Genomic DNA, 20,614 nt, shown 5'->3' on the forward strand with positions numbered 1-20,614 from the left:
TCAACCTCAGGACCCCTGCCGGAGCTTTGGCAAAGCAGAAGCTCTCTTTGCTGGAGCTGTGAAGCTGGCAGAACATAAGCAGAGCTTCTGGAGGCCATCTTACCACCACATGGGATCTGCCTGCCTGAAAAACCATCTCAAAGGAAAACAGTATTGAGGGATGGAAAAACACGATTCTCATAGCATCACTGGAGCCCCTGAATCCAGCCGTACCTGAAGCCCATGCTGTTACCTGAACCAGATAAAGTTCTTTTATTTAAGCCTATCTGAGTTGGTTTTCAAATAACTGCAACCAAAAAGTTCTGCTTGATGATATTTTTGTGGCTGGCTTCATAATGTTGCCCTGAGAGACTAATTGTCAGTGAAGGCTATTAATTTACATGTTAAATATCCATCATAATCTGGCACCTGGGCAAATCCTTCTCGAGTCTATACATTCTGGGTCCATACAACCTATAGTTAGCCACTGTAGTGGGCACTGGAGATGCCACACGGAGATCCCTTCTGATCCCTTCTCCCAGTGCTGTGTCTCATCCTGCACCTTTGTGCGCTCTGCTGGCACCTGCCACCTCCAGAGGTTTAGGGCCTCCTCAATGGAGACCCTGCGTATCTGAGATTCCCTCCCCCTCACCCCATAGCCAAGGATTGACGGTGGGAGTGGGAGTACAAAAACCTCAGGGTCAGGACAAACTCTGAGATGCAGCTGATGCTTCAGAGCTCCCGAAGGGACAAGCCAAGCTGGGACTCCTCCAAAAGTCGCCCTCTTATTTGGCTTCTTCCCCTTCCCTCTCCTGCTTCCCTCCTTCCCTTACTGGTTTCTCCTGGGAGCGCTTCCTTAATAAATTGCGTGCAATGCAACGGGATCAGCTTTGGGGAGAAACTCACCTCAGAGGACCACCCACCGCAGGAAGTGCTTCTTGGCCTTTGTCCTGACACAGTTCTGCCTGGCTTCAAGAGGAGAGGGGAGACTCAAGACCACGACCATAAGTTTCATTGACAGATGATATTTATTGGCAGAAGGGAACTTAGGGGACATTAAAAACACCAAAGGTGGCTCGGTGTAGCCCAGAGCAAAAGTACTAAGAGATTCCAGGACTCGCTTTCCATTTCCCTTTTCCAGCCCCCAGTCTTGGTGGCCGGGACATGTCCCAATGCTTCGTGCACTCTCCTCTTAGGAAGGTGAGGAACCTGTTTCATCCAGGTCCAAAGTGTGCCCTTTTATTCTCTCCCATTTATTATGCTTGAGATCTCTTACATTAGGGGCCATTTGCAAGGACTTCGCGGAACGTGAGTCAGTGAATCAGAGCAGGAGCGTCTGATCTGAAACTCGATTAATCCTGCTTCTAATACGTGAGCTGCGAGCCAAGATGGGCGAAGGAGAGTGGCTTCGTTCTTCCTTTGAACGGTGGCTCTTGGCTGCTTTTACACTCGTGTTGGGGAATACACGCAGCCTGACGTCTGGGAAACTCTGCACTGGCTGCTGTTCCTCCTTAGAGCAGAAATTCAATCGTTCCACCCAAAAGAAAGCCTTCAGATGGGACTTCCCCCCAGAGAGTTGGGAATGACTAAATAAAACCCTAAATAAACTATCTCACTTTCTCACTTGTCCCCGAGTGTCCCCTACATGAGACACTCTTTATAGCATCAAGGGCATGGCTCGTTATTTGCAGAATGTTAGAATATATATATATATATTTTGTGTGTGTGTGGCTTGAGTGTAATTGACGAAACCACTGGTGTTTTCACCAGTAATCTACATTGTTAGTTTCCCTGGTTCTAACAGATAATACACTAGGTTTTGTCACCCTGGAGATGGCTACAGGAGGTGAAGTAACTTCCCAAAGTCATGCAGAGTTTGGAATCAGAATTCCAGTCCTGACTCCCAACAGACTGCTCTGTCTGCTCTGTCACACGCTGGCACCGTAATAAGTCTTCTCCGGCTCCAATTTCTCCTGCCTCTTTGATGGCATCTGCAGGCAGGGAGATCTTTCTGATAAAAACCAGTTGCAGAAGCTCCTGTTGCTTCCCTTCGGTTGTTCCTCAAGGCAGGGAGAACAGAGCAGCCACATCCACCTGTCCCTGTGTCCCTCCGCATCCCCTTTCGACTTGATTATCCAGGCAAGTGGGAATGTAACAGCACGGCCATTGCCATAGTAACAGAGCTTGAAAGACGCCATGCTGCCCTGGAAGGGATGTCTTGCTGGGTACCAGGAAAGAGCCAGGGATGTCAGACAAAGGAAAAGGTCCTGGCTGGATAGCACATAAGGGCAAATGTCCTGAATCTTATTGCGGATGGGGTGGGCGTGGCTGAGAGCGAGGTGGCAGCAAGGCTCCCACCGTTTCTCCTGGGGCGTTCTCACGAATCTGCTCACTAGCCACACAGACTGCTTTCTCTGTAATGCCATTGGCGCTAGCCCATTGTGCTGAGGGTGACAATGAGAGAACAGAGTTGTGAGAGGGGTAGGACAGGCAAGATTCCAGTGGCTTCTAAATGATCACCTGTGCCATCTCCTCCCAGATTTTAAAAGCAGGGAGGGTCTCACGGGTGGAGAAGTTGTTCTGTCGTAGATATTAGTAGCTCTGGTATAGAGATTACAGACACACTGATGGCTACTGTGCTCTATGCTACCACCCCGGCTTGTGGAAAAATCCATAACATGGATCGTCCCTTTTGCTCTGAAGGTTACCAGGGGAGGTGATGGCCACGGGAGCTGCTGACAAGCCTAAGGCTTAAGTGAGGGAGAGGACAAGAACAGGAGGAGGAGGAGAGAAATAAAGATGGGTGTGGAGACCCAGGGATATCTGTGGTTGGACCAAAGCTGGCCTTTCTTGATACCCAAACGTGATGGAGCATCCCAGGCAGAGCCCAGCAAAACAGCAATCTTAAGGACTCAGCCTTTCCATGGCCCAGCCACACCGAGATTTCAGGAGCTCGCGTTCACGGTTAGCATTCTCAGTGCAGTCCAAAAGAACACGCTGTGCACCTGGGCCACTAAGGGGCATCAAAATCACCTCTTGTGCTGTTAAAAAAACCACATCCTGCTGGGTGCCATGCCTGCAGGGGCTGAGTGGCGGGTCAGCACAGTGGTTAAGAGTGCGGGCTCTGAGGTCAGCCAAGCCTGGGGGGAAATTTGGTCCACCATTGCTAGCTGGAAGACCCTGGGAAAGGTACCACATGGAGCTCTGTGCCTCAGCTCCCTCATCTGTAAAATAGAGGAAACAGTATCTGCACCATAGGGCTGCTGTAGGATTCCAGGAGGTCATCCGAGCAGGATGCTCGAGGCCGTGCCTGGCTCACACTAAGTGTGTGGTACACTAGTTATTGCAGGCATAAGGTGGAGCCCAGCATTTGTATTGGGAAAATACTTCACAGTGATTCTACTCTGCAGCCCTGGACCACTGTGGGGAGGCCGTGATCTCTAGGCCCCTCCCCAGTTTGCGGCATCCTCATTAAGGCCGCCAGGAGTTAAAATAACCAACAGGCGGGACTTGTCTATTCTGGTTCCTTGCCTTGGAGGGGAGATGGGAGACCTGTCTGGGCGGAGATCAAGTCTGAGCTGGAGGCTTCCCCATCTGTAGGGGAAGGATGCCCGCACTATGCCAGAGGGCAAGGGAAGAAGGGCAGGTGGGGAGGGCGGGGCCTGGCTTTAGGGAAAGAGGCGGAGAAAGGTGGAGGCAGGAGAGTAAGTGCTCGAGGCTGTCTTCCAGGGAGGCCCCAGAGCTGGAACCCCGTCCTCTCCCAGGGGGGCTGGGAGCTCTGACGCCTCAGTCGTCAGCCCTAATACACCTGGAAGTGGGCCGAAGTGGCCCCGTCCTTCCAGCAGCGCAGCGTATCCACGGCCACCGAGCGGCAGAGCGGGCAGGTGCGCTCCCGGTCCAGCCAGAGGCAGAGACACTCCTCACAGAACACGTGCTGCGGGAACAGCAATCGAGACGGCCGGACGCTTTACCGAGAGTCCGGTACATGCCCACCTCCGCCCCAGGCGCTGGGGACACAGCAGCAAGCAAAACAGACAATTCCTGCCCTCAGGGAGGCTGCAGTCTAGTCGGGGAGACACCTTGCAAAACGAATCTCTAAAATGTAGAGGATGTCAGTGGTAAGGAGTAAGAGGGAAAAGCAGGGAAGGGGGTAGCAAGGGCCTAGGAGGGCTGTGATCTTAAACAGGAGGCCTGGAGTACTTCACTGAGATGGTGGCATTTGGGTAAAACTCGCAGGAGGCCAAGGAATGAGCCTTGATATTATCTGGGAAAAGAGTACGGCAGGGAGTGGGAACAGCATGTGCAAAGGCCCTGAGGCAGGAGTGTGCCTGGTGTGCTGGAGGAACAGCAAGGAGAGTATGGCTGAGACTGGGGGTGGGGGGAGGAGGGGGAGATGAGGTCAGAGAGGTGATGTGGGGGTGCAAATTGTGTAGGGCCTTATGGGCCATTATGAGGACTCTGGCTTTTATTGCGAGAGAAGGAGGGAGCCATGGCAGGGTTTTGAGCAGAGGAGTGACTTGATACGATTTGCATTTTTAAAAGATCCCTTTGGTGGCTGGGTTGAGAACAGACCACAGGGGTCAGGAGAAATGCAGGGAGATTGGAAACATTAATAGGTTCCACAGCTTTCTGGCTACATAACTTGGACAAGCCATTTAACCTCCCTGTGCCTCAGTTTCCTCATCTGTAAAATGGAGATAAGAGTACTCCCCTCAAAGGAAGATTAACTAACATTAAAAGCACTTAGACATGACAATCAAACACACTACATGATTCTTGACTGGATCCTGGATGGGGGCAAAGACCCTATAAGGAGGACATTTTTAAGACAATTGGAGAAATCTGAATATATATTTGAATATTGGCATTTTACATCAACTTTGAATTTCCTGGGTGTGAGAGTGGAATTGTGGGAGAGACTGTCTTTGTTTTGGGAGATGTATGCTGAAATATTTAGGGATGAAAGAATCAAAATGTCAGCAACATTCTCAGCAGGTTCAGGGGGAAGAATTCACATCAAGAAAAGGCAGATTTGGTAAAACGTTAACAATTGGTGAATCCAGGTAAAGGATAAAAGGGTGTTCATTCTACTATCCTTCAGCTTTTCCGTAGCTTTGAAATTTTTCAAAATGAAAAGTTTGGGGAAAATGATAATATAAGAATCTAAACAATGTTTTTTAAAAAAGTAAAAAAAAAAATAAAAATAAAAAAACGCTTAGGACAATGCCTGGCAAATAGTAAGTGTTCCATAAGTGTGGGCTATTATTACAGTAATAGTTATTATTACATGATGTCTGTTTATTGTTTATTATCTGTCTCTCCATGCCAGACTTGTAAGCTCCTTGTGAACCCATTCCTAGCATGGTATGCAGTAGGTGCCTAATGGTGGACAGTGTTCTAAAAGAGAACTCCGTGATGCTACAGGGGTATGTAACAGAGGGACTAGTCTGATCTAGGGGTGGTTAAGGAAGGCTTCCTGGAGGCAGCAACACTTGTGTTGAGGCCTGAAGCATGTGTAGGAGTTAACTGGGTGAAAAGAGGGGAGGGCATAGAGCATTCTAGGCTGGAGGGGACAGCAGTGCAGAGCTGAGACGGGAAAGTGTTTGAGGCACTCGAGGACGGCCAATGTGGCCACAGTGAGGTGGGCGTAGGGGAGTGGGGAGAGGAGGTGAGCAGGCCACCAGAGCCTTGAAGGCCATGCCCGATTCTCACCATGGTCTGAAGGGCAGGGCCCAGGGTTTAGCAGGCCCAGCAGCGTCCAGGAGGGCAGGGACTGCGGCTGCGCATTCCCACCGACCCGCCCCGAGCCTGCAGGGTCAGGACTCTGTCAATGCGGCTGACAAATGGATGCCTTCTGGGGGGGGAGGCAGGTGGAGGATGCAGGAGAGACAGGGCTGATTCAGGCCTGGTCCCCGGCCTTCAGCAGCTCAGTCTCCTCCTCAGAGAATCAGGCAGGACAGACTCTGGTGCCAAATTAAGGGACTTGAAGAACAGAGTTTCCACCCAGGGGCCCGGGTGGAGGAGCCCATGACCCTGGACTGCCTCCAGGCCCTGGAAAAGGAGGATCCCCCCAGAGGGAGGTGCAGGAGGGGCCCTTCGGGCTGCGGAGTGTAGGGTCAGGAGGATTTATGGACATGGCCATGGAGGAGACACAGGGTTGTTAACTGTTCCCTGGCTGTGTGTGGGGCACGGAATGGGGCAGGGAACCCCTGGGGTGGGATGGGCCATTCCCCACCCCAAGTTCCAAGCAGACTCTCCAGGTCTTGCTCAAAGACCCAGCAGGCTTTCTGAGCCCAACTCCTTCTCTGTAAAATCAGGTTATGATCTCCCGCACGAGGTGTCTGTACGGATGGAAATGGGGAAAGCCTGTCACAAAGCATCACCATGTGGCACCGGAAGCACAAGACCAACTGGAGTCCCCATTCTCTTGTCCTCTTTCCTTTCCATCGTCACCGCTCAAACAAGCACCCGCGGAGTGACCCAGAACGGAGGACGGTTTGTTCTCTGACACGCTCCGGCTCTCCTCTTTCGCAAGGAGTCCTTTAAAGAAGCCAAGTTTCTGACTTTGTGTCCAAAATGACTTTTCTCTGACCTTCTGTGGCCTGCAGGAGGCACGCCATAAACACCCCGGAGCGACTAACTGGGCAATGACTGTCTGAGCGGAGAGGTCCAACCTCTGGGCATGCTCAGTGTCTGCCTGACGAGCTTCAATCTGGGGGGTGATGGTGGGGGTGGGTATGAGTGACACACTGAGCCTCATTAGATGACCCCTTGAAGGGCAGGTGGGATGTTCCTTTAGCCTAGTGGGCTCCTCATCCCTCCACTCATCCATCTGTCCTTCTGTTCATCTATCCATTGATCCATCCATCCATCTATCCAACTATCCATCCACCCACTCATTCATTCATCCACCCATCCATTCCCCCATCTGCTCACCTATTCACCCACCCATCTGTCCATCCATTTGCCCATCCACCCCAGTCACCCACACACTTATACCTCTATCCACCCACCTCAGCACTCATCCACCCACCCCTCCACCTGGCCACCATCCATCTCCATCCCAACCAACCAGCCATCCATCTCACTCCATTCCTTCCATCTATCCATTCCTTCTGTCCATCCCTCCCTCCCTCTATCTATCCCATTCCATCCACCCACCCATCCTATTCCATCCATCCATCCATCCTAATCCTTCCTTCCGTCTATCCATTTCTCCCTCCATCCTTCCCTCTCTCCCTCCCTCCATCCTTCTCCATCCATCCATCCATCCATCCTATTCCTCCCATCCATCCATCCGTCCATCCTATTCCTTCCATCCATCCTATTCCTTTCATCCATCCATCCATCCAATATTTACTGAGTCAGTACTGTGACAAGCTAAACAAGACAGACATGGTCACCAGTCTCAAGCTGCTTACAATTTGGCAAACAGGAGACAGACCTTACACAACCAGATGCCCAATCAACTATCCAGCCAACCACTGTGCTAAGTGCTCGGATGGAAGAACACAGGAATCTGTGTGGCTGTGTGGCTGGGAGCAAGCTAGCCTGGGGAAGCAGCATCAGGGAAGCCTCTACTGAGGAAGTGACATCTGACTCACTCATCCATTTGTTCTTCATTCACTGCATTTAGGAGTCTCGAGGCCCTTTCACCTGGGGAAGTCATCGCTGCCGTTCCAGGCCTGGCTCACAGGAGCAGAGCAGGACTGAGCCACGCGTGAGGCCTGGCCATGCCTGTGGGCTTCAACCACCAGTGGCTGTGGCCCTTGCTTCTAGATCAGGGACAACAGCGTCTTGTCCAACCCCTCCCGAGTTCTAGTCCAGTACCAGGAGAAGGATGGGAGAGAGACAGACAGACTGAGGCTTGGAGAGATTGTCAGGAAGGGAGGAGAAAGACTTTCTTGAGGCCACGTTCAAATAATCAGTGCTCCTGAGCAGGAAATGCAGATGGCTCTGAAGCATATGTGAGAAGATGCGCAACCCCGCTCATAATTAGGGAAAAGCAAATTAAAACTGCACGGAGATAGCACTTGTCACCTGCCAGATTGGCAAAGCTCAAAAAAGGCTTGATAACGCAGAGCGTTGGCGAGGGAGGGGAGCCAGAGGCCGTGTCGCGCTCCGTACTGGGAGCGTAAATGGATACACTCTTTATGGAGGGCAATTTAGCAATATCTGTCAAATCTGTACACCCTCTGACCTGGTAATTTCACTGCTAGGAATTTATCCTACCAAGAGCTAGCACGTGTGTGAAACGGAATGCGTGCCAATAAGACCTGATATTAATTGAATCCTAACCGTGTGCCAGGTGTGGTTCTAAAGGCTCCGCTTGAATTAACTCATTTAATTAACACCACGGGCCCAGGTAGGTGCTACAGATCTCCCCACATCTGATCTCTCACGACAGTCACATTGGTCATAACAAAAGATCAGAAGCTCCTAAACGCCCATCAATAGGAGAATGGTTAAATAAATTGTGGTCTATCCACAAAATGGGGTGATATGCAAATAAGGAGAAATCTTTTAAGACAGCGTTTCAAGTCAAAAAGGAAAGATGCAGAATGCAGTTTGGGTAGAGTATGCTACAACTTATGTCTTTTTGAAAAAGACACGTTCACGTGTGCATACATATATATTTAAATTCTATAAATATTTCTGGGAAGATATAACGGAAACTGACAATGGTTGCGTGCGTGGGTACTTAGGGGGCTGGGGACAGGAGACCTGTCACTCTTTCCTTTTTGTATCTTTACAACATTTTTAAAAGCGAACTTTGTATTTTGGAATAATTTGAGACTGACAGAAAAGTTGCAAAGAGAGTAAGGAGGTCCTTGTATACCCCTCACCCAGTTTCAGTTCCCGCTAATGCTATCCTCTCGCATGGCCGTGGGACGTTTGTCAAAGCTAAGAAACCCACACTGATATGTTACTATCAACTAAACTCGAGACTTTATTCAGATTTCATCCAACTAGTTTTTCTCCTCATGTCCTTTCTCTGCTCCAGGACCCAACCCAGGTCCCACACTGCATTTAGCCATCATGACTCCTTAACCTCTTTGGTGAATTTTGAGTTGTGCAAATATGTTCTCAATTTAAAAGTAAATAAAATGAAAAATAAACCTCCTAAAATCCCTAAACAGTCAAAAACCAAGAAATTGGCTGATGCCAAAAAAGGACCCCACCTCCTGTCCTCTCACCCCCGGAAGGTGACTGGGGTGGGGGGAGCCACATGCTCTCTCACACCTTCTCGTCTGCGGGCTCTGCCTCTTCCAGAAAGCCTTCCCAGCTGCAACGCCCTGCTCTCTGTCCCGGTCCCCGGGGACACTGCATGACTCTCTCTCACACAGCACTTCTCACCGCCTGCCTGTTTCACAGTTCTTTATGTATGTGCCTGGCTCCCCAGGGAGACCGTGAGCTTCCAGGGGAGCGGACAGGGTCCGCGTGCCCTCTGCCTCCCCTCCTGGGTGTCTAATAGGATGCTTTGACTCATGCGCATTTGCTGAACTGACATCTTAGCCCTGATGTCGCATGGAGAAGGGACACATTTAGGGCGTTAAAAGGGACTGACTAGTACTTATCACCGTGGGTTGGTGACCCACCACTAATAATGAATACAAATGGTAATAATATGCTGATAATAATAATTAAATCATAGCAACATTTTATGGCTGAATAATTCAAATTCAGCTCTTTCCGGAGACGATCTCATTTCATCACAAGAACAGCCCTGCGAAGTAGGCATTCTTTACGATCCCCATTCTAGAAATGAGAAAAACCTAGGCTCAGGGAGAGGGACCAAGGCACCCAGGGTGCAGAGTGCTGTTGGAGAGTCACACTTGGGATATTGCGACACTATGCCACACTGAATTTTTCCTTTTCTACATTTTACCGATGAAACCGAGGCTCAGAGAGGTGAAGTAACCTGCCCAAGGCCGGCCAGCTAGGAGGCAGAGCTGAGACCGGAACCCGGGTCTGACTGATTCTAGTCTTGTCGACACTGCTCGCGAAGACCCATCCAGAGCCTCGAAGTTAGATCATGGGACATGCACGTGGGGCTCCCGTGTGGCGCGGGCCCCGCGGGCCCCCAGCCTGTGTCGACGGCCCCGCCCAGTCCTGCTCACCTGGCACATGAGGATCAGAGGCTCCCGGAACTCAGCCTGGCAGATGGCACAGATCTCGCCAGCTTCTGTGCACTGCTGCCCGGTGGCGCGGACGCCGTAATTCTGCTTGAGAGAGGGGAGAGCGAAACGCAGCTGTGGACCCTCGCTGGGGCGACACCCTTAGAAACACCGCGACATCTGGTTCCCGGGAACTCAGCCGGGAGCCTCCGAAGCCAACTCACCTGAGAGGAGCAGAGAAGCTTCAGGGCTTTCCTAACCCCGCCCACACGGCCACAGATGTCGAAGGACTGCAAGGAGAGCGGAGGACGGCTGAGAAGTATCCGAGGCTTGCTCAGGATCACTCTCACCACTCCTGAACAACCCCACTGACCCCCTCGTCTTTAACTGAATATTTTCAGAGCACTTCCTCCCATGTGAGACGCCTCATCCCATCAGTGCTCAGCTTTTGTCTTGCTGCCTTACATCAACAGTCTCCCTGCTATCTGGGCCAGGAGAGAAAATACACGGCATGCATACTGCATTTTCCCCCTCCCAAGCCCAAGGCAGGCATTGCTAATCGATCACAGCACTCTTCTTCTGAGCCCAGTCAGGGCCTGATAATCCTCCTCCATCCAGCACTCCAGTCAGCCATGGCCAGTAGATCAGAATGAGCAGGCCAGCCAAGCCCCAGTGGATGACATTGCATGGATGGCCTGGCTAGTCCTGCTGGAAGGAACGAAAGAGAAGACGTGCATTTCCCCAGGATTCTCTAAGGTCAGAATTAGAGAAGGAAAAAGAAAGAGGAGGATGTATTTATTGTTAGGGTGGAAAACTGATTTGCACTAATGATGAAAAGAGAAGTGCTCCACACTGATCTGTGCAGTTCAGGAGATGTGCAATTTAAGAGGAATAGCAAAGAAATTCATGGCAGTGTGGTCTCTGGGTTAAGAGCTCCAGGCTTTGCAGGCAGCCTGTCTGGGTTGGATGCTCGTTCTGTGTTTACTGAGTGACACTGGGCAAGTTACTTCTCTCTGAGCCTCAGTTTCTGAGGTATGTAGCTTGAGGGGTTGCTATGAAGATGTGAAAGGATAGCATATGGTGAGCTTCATAGGCAAGAAATTAGGGTGGATTTAACCATAATAAGGAGTTACAATGCTACAATGTGGATGAACCTTGGAAATATTATGCAAAGTGAAAGAAGCCAGCTTCCAAAGGTCACATACTGTCTGATCCCAATTATATGAAATGTCCAGAGTAGGAAAATCCAGAGAGACAGAAAAACTGGTGATTGCCAGGGGCTGGGGAGAGAGGAGGCGAGGAATGGGGAGAATCCGCTAAATGGGTACAGGGTTGCTTTTGGTGGTGATGAAAATGTCTTGGACAGAGATAGAGACAGTGGTTGAACAACATTGTGAGTCTGCTCAGTGCTGCTGAACTGTCCACCATAAGATGGTTAGTAATTTTGTGTTGTGTGAATTTTACTTCAATTAAAAAGAGAGCTTAGGGTGGTTATTCCAGGCTCTCCAGTTGCCCCCGGGCCCGGCTAGTGGATGTGGTCTTCCTCAGGCCGACCCTCCAGCCTCACAGCCACCTCACCTTGCAGAGGCTGTAGAGAATGATCAGGACCCCTCCTAGGAAGTAGCTGTTGGAGGAGTCATCACCCATGATGTATTTATACCACAGCTGGATGGGGACAAGCGATCGGAACAGCTGGCTCAACTCCTCGATGACCAGATAGAACTTTGCCTGCAACCACACAGAAGGCATCAATTATTATTAGCGATAAAGACCCAAAGGACCCAGCTGTGGGGGGGGGGGTCCCCAGCCCAAGCAGTAATGACATTCCAGGTCACAGGCAGGCCATTAATCAGCTTGGAAAGCACTCAGCCAGGCTCCTAATGCGCCGGCGAGATGGCCGGGGAGACGCAGCCCCTGCCCGCTGCCCTCACCCGCTGCCCACCAGCCCAGGAGATCCGAGCTCCGAGGATCAGGTTTCCGGCAGGGCGAAACTCTACCCCTCCGGTTGACGGTTGGAGTACGGGTCACTCCCAGTGCCTGCTGTGGCTTTGAGGGCTCAAAGCCAAATGTGGGGCACAGTCCCTGCCCCTGCACACAGGTCACCCTCGTCTCTGGAGGACCGACCCCTGCAGGCATCACAGGCGACCGCCCTCGGGCACAGCAGGATGGACCAGAGGATGCGGGTGAGGGCAAGTCAAGAGGTGGGGAGGGGCATCTGCGCTCTCCTTCCCAGCTCCATTGTCTACCGTCTCCAAGGAGACCGGATGATATCCGGTGAAAGAACAGAGACCTGGGGACTCAGATGGGGCCAGGTTTGAAGCTTATCTTGCCGCATTTCGTGAGCCTCAGTTTCCCCATCTACAGAATAGCAATCACAATTCCTACCTTTCAGGATTGCACTGACTACGCGAGTTAAACAGGAAAGCCCCCAGCATCGTGGCTGGCACAGAGCAGAGCTCAACGAATTCTATTTCCCTTCCTCCCGTTCGCCCTTGGGCGAGTCCCTCAAGCTTTCTGTGGCCTGTGCTATAAAATGGAGATGAAATAACCCCACCCCGTCATGTCTAATAAAGTTAAACACACACTTACTTATGACCAAGCAATTCCACTCCTAGGAAGTACCCGAGAGAAGTGAAAACATATGTCCACTCGGAGGCGCATGTTCACAGCAGCTTTATTCATAACATCCCCGAACTGGGAACCGCCCCAACGTCCATCAGTGGAGGAATGAATAAACAAACGGTGGTATATTTACATAACAGGATACTACTCAGCAATAAACATGGACAAATGGCCAATATGCACAACAACACGGATGAATCTCACCGATGTGATGTCGAATCAAAGGGGACAGTCATAAAAGACTAAATGCTGTATAATTCTGATTTATATGAAGTCCTGGAAGGGGTAACACTCACCTGGAGCGATAGAAATCAGATGAGGGGTTGCCTGGAGTGAGGAGGGAAGACCAACCGCAAGGGGACATCAAGGAATTTCGGGGAGTGATAGAAATATTTTATATCATAATTGGGAAGATGGTTACATGAATGGATACATTTGCCAAAACTCATTGAAATATATGCTTCAAATCTGTGCATTTTATTGAATTTAAATTAGACCTCAATAAAGATGATTAGAACAAAGAAACCATCCAACATAGAAACAAACAGCCCCGCCCCAGGCATGCATTGCCTAAAAAATGTAAATAATCTTTGCACCAGCAATTCCACTTTTAGGAATTTATCCTAACAAAATAGTAAGGGATGTGCGCCAAGATGGCCGACAGGAATAGTCACTGTAGCCTTCTTCGTAACATAACAAACAAAAGGAACAAACTAAATGTACAAAGAGAGCATCTGACTTTTGTGGTAGCGATCCATAATGGAAAGCCACACAGCCATTCAAATATTATCCTGAAAAATAGCGGCTTCACTTTGATGAAACCCAGCACATCCCACGTTAACCAAGTGATCAAGGTTAACGTCCCCAGCAACAGGTCACACCGACAGCCAGAACGCCGTGATATTATGCACTGAGAAGAACACAGTACCACCTCTGTGGTTTTCTGGTCAAAACCTCATAACCTCAACTGAATCATGAAAACAGAGACAAATCCAAATTGAGGGCCATTCTACCAGATAACCGTCCAGCACTCTTCGAAAGTGTCAAGGTCACGAAAGACAAGGAAAAGACCAAGGAATTGTCAGATGGGAGAGGATTAAGGCGATAAGACAAATAAATGCAACCTGGGATCTCGGGTTCAATGCTGGTTAATGGGACGATTGGCAAAATCTGAACACGGTCTACAGTTTAGTTAATACTAACAGTATCCATGCTAACTTCCTGGCTTTGCTAATTGTAAAACGGTTGTATCAGATGGTAACGTGAGGGGAAGCTGGGTGAAGAGTCGATGGGAACTCTCTGTACTATTTTTGCAACTTTTCTTTTAAGTCTAAAATTATTTCAAAATAAAAAGCTAACAAAGAAGTCATCCTGGCGAAGAATATCGATTGACCCAGGGAAATGCTCATACCATAATTTCAAGTGGAAAAGATGCAGAATGCAGAAATACTCATTTTCTTTGTGTTTTTCTGCCTTTTCCAAGTTTTTTGTACTGAGCATATGTTTAAATTAGAGGGGAAAAAATGGTTTTAAAAATACGTTGTATATCCATCAAAAGGATCACGTGTGGGATATAGATGGAGCCTTTATATTTACATAATAATCTAATATTCTGTCTTTATGGGCTGGGCATGGGTCACTCAGAAGGGGACACCTTCTATCTGTTAAGGACCAAGGAAGGGCATCCGGTCCTCCACTCACCCCAAAGCCTGACCTTTGTGACAGTTTGGCTGTCCCCCCGTTGTGACGTCATCATTTTCCAAGGGACCCCTCCAGACTCCTAGCAGTCTCTGACCCCCAGAAATATTCCCTGGGGGGAAATACGAATTTCCCTCTGGAGCCTGTGGGAAGGTGGAGGTGAGTGGGGAGCAGAGATGTAGGGGCTGGCCACCATGTTTGTTTTACATCCCAATGGTGTGATGGATGCTGGAGCAATGGTGCGGCACCTCAGTGGGTGGCTGGGGCTGCCCAACTCTGTCCACGTCGTCACAGCAGGCCCCAGGCTCCATGTTGTGAGCTTTGTTTTCCTGAACTACCCAACCTCAGCTGCTCCATGCTTCCCTCATTGCTCTCAACTGCTCTCAGCCAGGGTCTCTCAACTATTGCATGTTCCATTCCATTCTAGACCAACAGTCCAGTCTCTCCCAACTTCCAACTTTAACTTGCTTTTGTCGCTCCTCCTTGAATTCAGTGCACCTCCAAAGAACTTTCCTTTCCTCCTTCTCTCCCATCCTACATCCATCCGTGCATCCATCTTTCCTTTCTTCCTCCCCTCCCTCCCTCTTTTTCTCCCATCCATTGATGCTCCCTCCCTCCCCTCCTTCCCTCTCTCTCTTTCTTCCATTACTGGACACCTACTATGTACCAGACACAATGCTAGGCTATGGTGATACTAAGATAACAAAGACCTCACCCTTGTCCTCAGGGAGCTCACTACCCAAGGAGGAAGATAGACACTAAGCAAATTATTACAATCCAGTGTGGTAGAACTCTGCTAGAGGTAAGCGCGACAGGCCCCAGAATTGAGGCACGGGGTACTAGTCGGGGTGGAGGACTAATTAGGTAAGTCTTCTAAGAGAAGGTGTCATCTAGGCTGATCTTAAAAGACTTGCTACTCAAAGTGTGGTCCGTGGACCAACAGCATCAGCATCACCTGGGAGCTTGTAAGAAATTCAAAATCTTAGGCCTCACCCGAGATCTGCTGAATCAGAAGCTGCAACTGAACAATGTTTTTTGCACACATTCAAGCTTGAGAAGCACTATTTTAATGGATAAGTAGGAACCAGGCTGGTGTAGAAAATGAGGGGAGGACGAGGTAGGAAAGGGTGTTCGAGAAGCCCAGAGGTGATGGAAAGGATGGTGAACGGCCCCATGCCGTCTTGGTGGGCAGCCTCCTGCTCAGCCTGCCTGGCCTCATGGCAGGCGAGGACACAGCCCCCTCATGAAAGGTCTCATGTCCCTGTGTCTCTGGGAACCCCTGCAGGCTGGCATCCCGCTGACTCTGGGGACAGTCCCTGCTGTCTCCTCTCAGGCTAACCTTGCACAACCAGCTTGGCTTGGTGGTTAAGGGTGCAGCCTAGGGAGCCAGACAGCCTGGGCTCAAATCCTGTCACCTACCATCTTATTATTACTGCTATTATCTAGCCTTGGTCACTGTCTTTGGATCCCCCAATTCTCAGGCTCCGTTAGCTGTGGGTTGGCTCCCTGGTCCAGACCCCAGGCTTCCCACTTGCCTGCCGAGTGCGTCTAGAACAGGGGCCGGCAATCTCCCTGCAAGGGGCCAGAGAGTGAAGAATTGGCTTTGAGGCCATACAGTGTCCGTCACAACCATTTCCCTCTGCTTCTGTAGCACAAAATCAGCTACAGACAACAAGTAAACGAATGGGCATGCTGTGTTCCAATAGAACTTTATTTATAAAAAGAGGTTTTGGACACATTCGATCTGTGGCCCATGGTTTGTCAAGCCCTGGTCTAGAACATCAGAACCTACATGAGTCAAGTCATGATGGGGACTCCAAGACGTCTCCAGAATTTCAGAGCAGGCTCAGGCACTAGCTTCTTGGTCCTTCTTTCAGTTGCTTCCCTACATACACCAAGCTCTTCTTCTGCAGACAGAATTCTGGTCCCCTACTCTTTGCCAAGCTAACACCTGTTTATCTTTTGGGTCTCAGCTAACTGTCACCTCCTATGAGAAGCCTTTCTCAACTCCTTAATTAAATTAGGTGCTCCTGTTACATCCTCTAAATCAGTCCTTCAGAGCATTTCTCATAATATTTAAAAAGTTATTTTTGTATCTGTCTCCCCCACTGGACTGCGAACCCCATAAGTGCAAAGATAATCTGGCTCCTGGTCACATCTCCAGCATCTAGAACATAGTAGGTACTCATTTAATAACGGGGGACCTCTGAAGCTAAAGATTCCACCCTCATCACTCACGCCGACATCCTAGAGTTGGCTGATGGATAAGGAGAGCTGGAAGATCGAAGAGACAACTTGATAAGCAAGTATCAAGGTCACAAAAAATAAAACAAAGGGAGTGAGTGCCTGTGTGGCAGCATGCTAAGGCAGCAATTAGCTGCTGGGGGGGCGGGCCACTTGGAGATAAATCACCAGGGAAAACTGGGCATATCCCAGTGAAACCATCTCTCTCTAATTAAGCAGTTTTATAATTCCAGGTTTCTTAAGCGTGTAATTTCTGATGACCACTAAATGGAATGTGTGGTTTCTCTGGGGTGGCAGAGAACAAGGAAAGCCATCAGATTGTGAGCCGTCTGGCCTCCCTGCCACCCGTGAAGGGGGAACAGTAGCAACTGCTACAGGACTTGGGTGCGGATGGTTCTCTGCTGGGATTCTGATAAAGGGGGCGGGAGGGCGGATTCCGTTCTGACTTCCTTACTGCTAGGACGGGGGCGGGACAAGATGGGAAACAAGGAAACAACAGAGAGCTGAGTCTGGAAAGGGCTGGTAAATCAAGGAGAGCAGGATGCTGGGAAGTCGAAGAAATGAATAGAGAAGGAGAATTTTTGAGAATGTGCCTACAGGGGAAAGGTGATTTGAAGAATTACGGGGGTGAGGAGGAAGGCAGGCGAGACGTAATCAGTTGTTAGCAGTGTAAATGTCTAAAGAATGGACAGGCAGGGATGAAAGATTTTTTCTGCATCAAGGTTAAGAATGAATATTTATACAGCTTTGCCTGTTCACGAATTTCTTTTATACTCCTTTTCTCAGCTACAGAAGCAAGACAGCTCAGCAGTCAAGGGCATGGAATTTGAGGCTCCAAGGTCAGATCTGCCACCTGTTAAACTGGTTGATTTTGGACAATAATTTAACCTCTCTGAGCCTCAGTTTCCTCATCTGTAAGTGGGGTTGAACACAAAGATACATAATATTCACATATATACACACACATACATACACACACCACACACGTACAGTGGTGTGCTGGCAAATCAGCTTTCTGAAAACAAAAAAGAGGTCCTGATTGTGTGTTCACCAATGTCCATGGTGTAAATACTCCCAATATGCCAATTTCAAGCTACCTAGGGTTTAAAAACTGCTCGCAAATTTCCTGAAATTGAACCATCGGCTCTCAGAAGCCAGCGCAACAGGCTCCAACTCCCCAAGGTGACCATGAGGATTAAACGAGCGAATGAACCTAAAATAAGGGTACCCAGGAACGGCCTGGTAGTGATAAGAGCTGGCAATGAAGCTTATGATAATCCAGGGATGTGGGCATCGTTACTGTCGCTGCCTTCTAGAGACGAGAAGCCGCAGGTTCAGAAGTAAGGAACACGAGAATGAGGCAGAGGTGCCACCTGGGACCTCTGAGCCCAGGCCTTCGGAGAGCGGGCAGCTGTCACCGCCTTCCTTGCGCTTGTGCTTCCTCCTCCAGCTGCCACGTTTCACGAAGCCCGAGCGACAAGGAGAGGCCACGTGAAGACGCCATGTGGACAAGGAGAGGCTCTGAGACCACACAGAGAAGGAGCAAAGCACCCAGCCAACGCAAAGCACCCCCCCGAAGCACCCCAGGCAAGTCATTCCAGCCAAGTCAGCCGAGGCGTCAGACGTGCGAGCCGTCAGACATCACCTGGAGACCAGCTGTCCCGTGTGCCCTGACTGAACTCTTGGCCCATGGAATCATGGGGAATAAGAAAACGGTTGTTTTAAGCCAAAAAAAGAGAAAGAAAGAAAAAGAACTAAAGTACTCATCTAAGGTTGCTCAGCTGCTCATACGGATGGAACTGTGTCTCCACAAAATCCACATGCTGAAGCCCCACCCCAGAGTGATGGTGGGGCCTTTGGGAGGCGATCAGGTCATGAGGGCAGAGCACTCACGAATGGGATTCATGCCCTTACAAGGAGAGACACAGAGCGTTCTTTCTCCCTCTCTCCACCATGAGAGGACATGGCAGGAAGACGGCCGTCTGCAAGCCAGGAAAAGAGTCCTCAGCATCCCTGATTCTCCTCTTTCTCTAGCCAACATCCGACCCGCCTACAGTTAGGAAACCACTGGAAACCGCTTCCCAACTGACCCCTGCTTCCGTCCCTGTGATGTATCTTCACACCATATCCAAAACGAGCTTTTCAAAACACAAGGCAGATCAAATCAGCCCCAGGCTCAAACCTGCCAATGTCTTCCATCCATCCCGTTCATAGTGACATCTGAAACCCTTGCCCTGTCCTCCAGATCCTATAAGATCCTGCCCACAAGTCTGATGGGGCCTATTTCTCAATCAAGCCAAGCACAGTTCTGCCTCAGGGCCTTTGCACTTGCCCTTCCCTCTCCCTGGAACACCCTCCTTCCTGATATCCACCAGGCTGGCCCCCTCACTTCCCTTGGGTATTGGGACAAACGGCACCTTGTCGGGAAGGAACGCTGAACAATGTAGATAAAATGGCACCCCTGGGGCCCCCACTCCTCCCTGACCTCCCCACCCTCTGTATCCTGCCTTCATTTCCTTTATTGCACTCACTCCCCAACAGGGTCTATATTTCTTTGTTAAGAGAATCTAAGCTCCTGGAAGGCAGGGGCTCTGCATCTTTCTGACACTGCTTCTGTCTGTGGAATCTAGGATAGCGCTTGGCACCAAAGAGGGTGCTCCAGACACATCTGCTGAATGGGTAAGTGGGCCTCGGTGTCCTCATCTACAAACTGGAGATAGTCATATGTCCCTCAGAGTGTTGTGATGTCACTCACAGCAAATATACACACCGAGGGCTTCTTACTTGCCAGGTGCCGTTCTCAGCACTTGGTATTAATTCATTTAATCCTTACAACAACCTATGAGATAGGAGCTATCACTATCTCCATTTCACAGAGGAGTAAATTCAGGCACAGAGAGGTTAGGTCACACAGCTAGGAGGTGGCAGAGACAGAATTTGAACCCAGGCAGGCTGGCCCCAGAGGCCACTTTAGAAGTCCTCTCTTGTCAGCAAAATAAGCAACATAAGTAAAGAGTTTAAAACAAGATGTGACACACCACAACATTAAATGCCATTGTCCTATAATCCATGTAAACAGAAGTTCCTTAGGGTCTTCAATACTTTCTTTTCTTTTTGCTGAGGAAGAGTGGCCCTGAGCTAACATCTGTGTCAGTCTTTCTCTAGTATGTATGTGGGTCGCTACCACAGCATGGCTGCCAACGAGTGGTGAAGGTCTGTGCCTGGGATCCAAACCCGGGCTGCTGAAGCAGAGTGCGCCAAACGTAGCCACTAGGCCACAGGGCCAGCCCCTAGGGTCTTCAATACTTTTAAAAAAAGGTCCTGAGTCTAAAACCTTTGAGACCCCTTGAGAAGTACCTGGCACAGAGTACGTGCTCAATAACCTTGACTATTCTTCTTCTTCTTATCTGTTTCTTTGATTAGTCTGTGAGCTTCGTGAGGGCAGAGAGCCACATCTTGTTCACCATCTTTCCCCTGTGCTTAGTCAAGGTGTGTCCCCAGTTGCTGGCTCTCACCCCCATCCTTTCTCCCCTTCCTCCTTAGTACTAGGGTCCTCTATTTTTTAGCTAAATGCAGAGCTATCTTGAACAAAGACTACATCTCCCAGCTTCCTGTGCATCTAGGTGCCATTTTAGTGGCATTAAGATATAGCATAAGTGTCATGTGTCAACTTCAGAGAATCTTTCACCTTATTCTTCTCCCTTCCTCCATCCTGCTGTCTGGAACTTGGATGTGATGGCTGGTGCTCTAGACGCCATTTTGGACCATGAAGAGGAGTCTCACACCCTAGGATTGGTGAAGCAGTGAGCCAGGAGGTTTGGATTCCTTACCTTTGGGCTTTACATAGAAAGAAAGAAACTTCTTAAATTTAAGCTACTATTCTTTTGGGTTCTTTGCTGTTATTAGCTTATTCCAGTTCTAACTAATACAAAGGGTTTGGCACTCAGTGGGTG

General features: G+C 49.6%; 1 protein-coding gene across 9 annotated transcripts in view; it reads right to left on the reverse strand.

Annotated features, from left to right (window-relative positions):
* The window catches only part of RNFT2 (ring finger protein, transmembrane 2), a 71,617-nt gene that overhangs the window by 5,498 nt on the left and 45,505 nt on the right, over positions 1-20,614 (reverse strand). For 3 of the 9 annotated variants that reach the window (XM_070627168.1, XM_070627169.1, XM_070627171.1), the window contains 4 exons: positions 11,676-11,825; positions 10,322-10,387; positions 10,101-10,202; positions 989-3,913 (listed from right to left, as the gene is read on the reverse strand). In XM_070627168.1, coding sequence (XP_070483269.1) covers positions 3,779-3,913; positions 10,101-10,202; positions 10,322-10,387; positions 11,676-11,825 — 453 coding nt within the window. In that variant the 3' untranslated portion in view covers positions 989-3,778. Of the gene's footprint in view, positions 1-988; positions 3,914-10,100; positions 10,206-10,321; positions 10,388-11,675; positions 11,826-20,614 lie in introns of those variants that run through there. The other 6 variants (XM_070627163.1, XM_070627164.1, XM_070627165.1 and 3 more) reach the window with 3 other exon arrangements.

Source organism: Equus przewalskii, chromosome 7 (assembly GCF_037783145.1).
Source record: "Equus przewalskii isolate Varuska chromosome 7, EquPr2, whole genome shotgun sequence".
In the NCBI taxonomy this organism is placed as follows: Eukaryota; Metazoa; Chordata; class Mammalia; order Perissodactyla; family Equidae; genus Equus; species Equus przewalskii.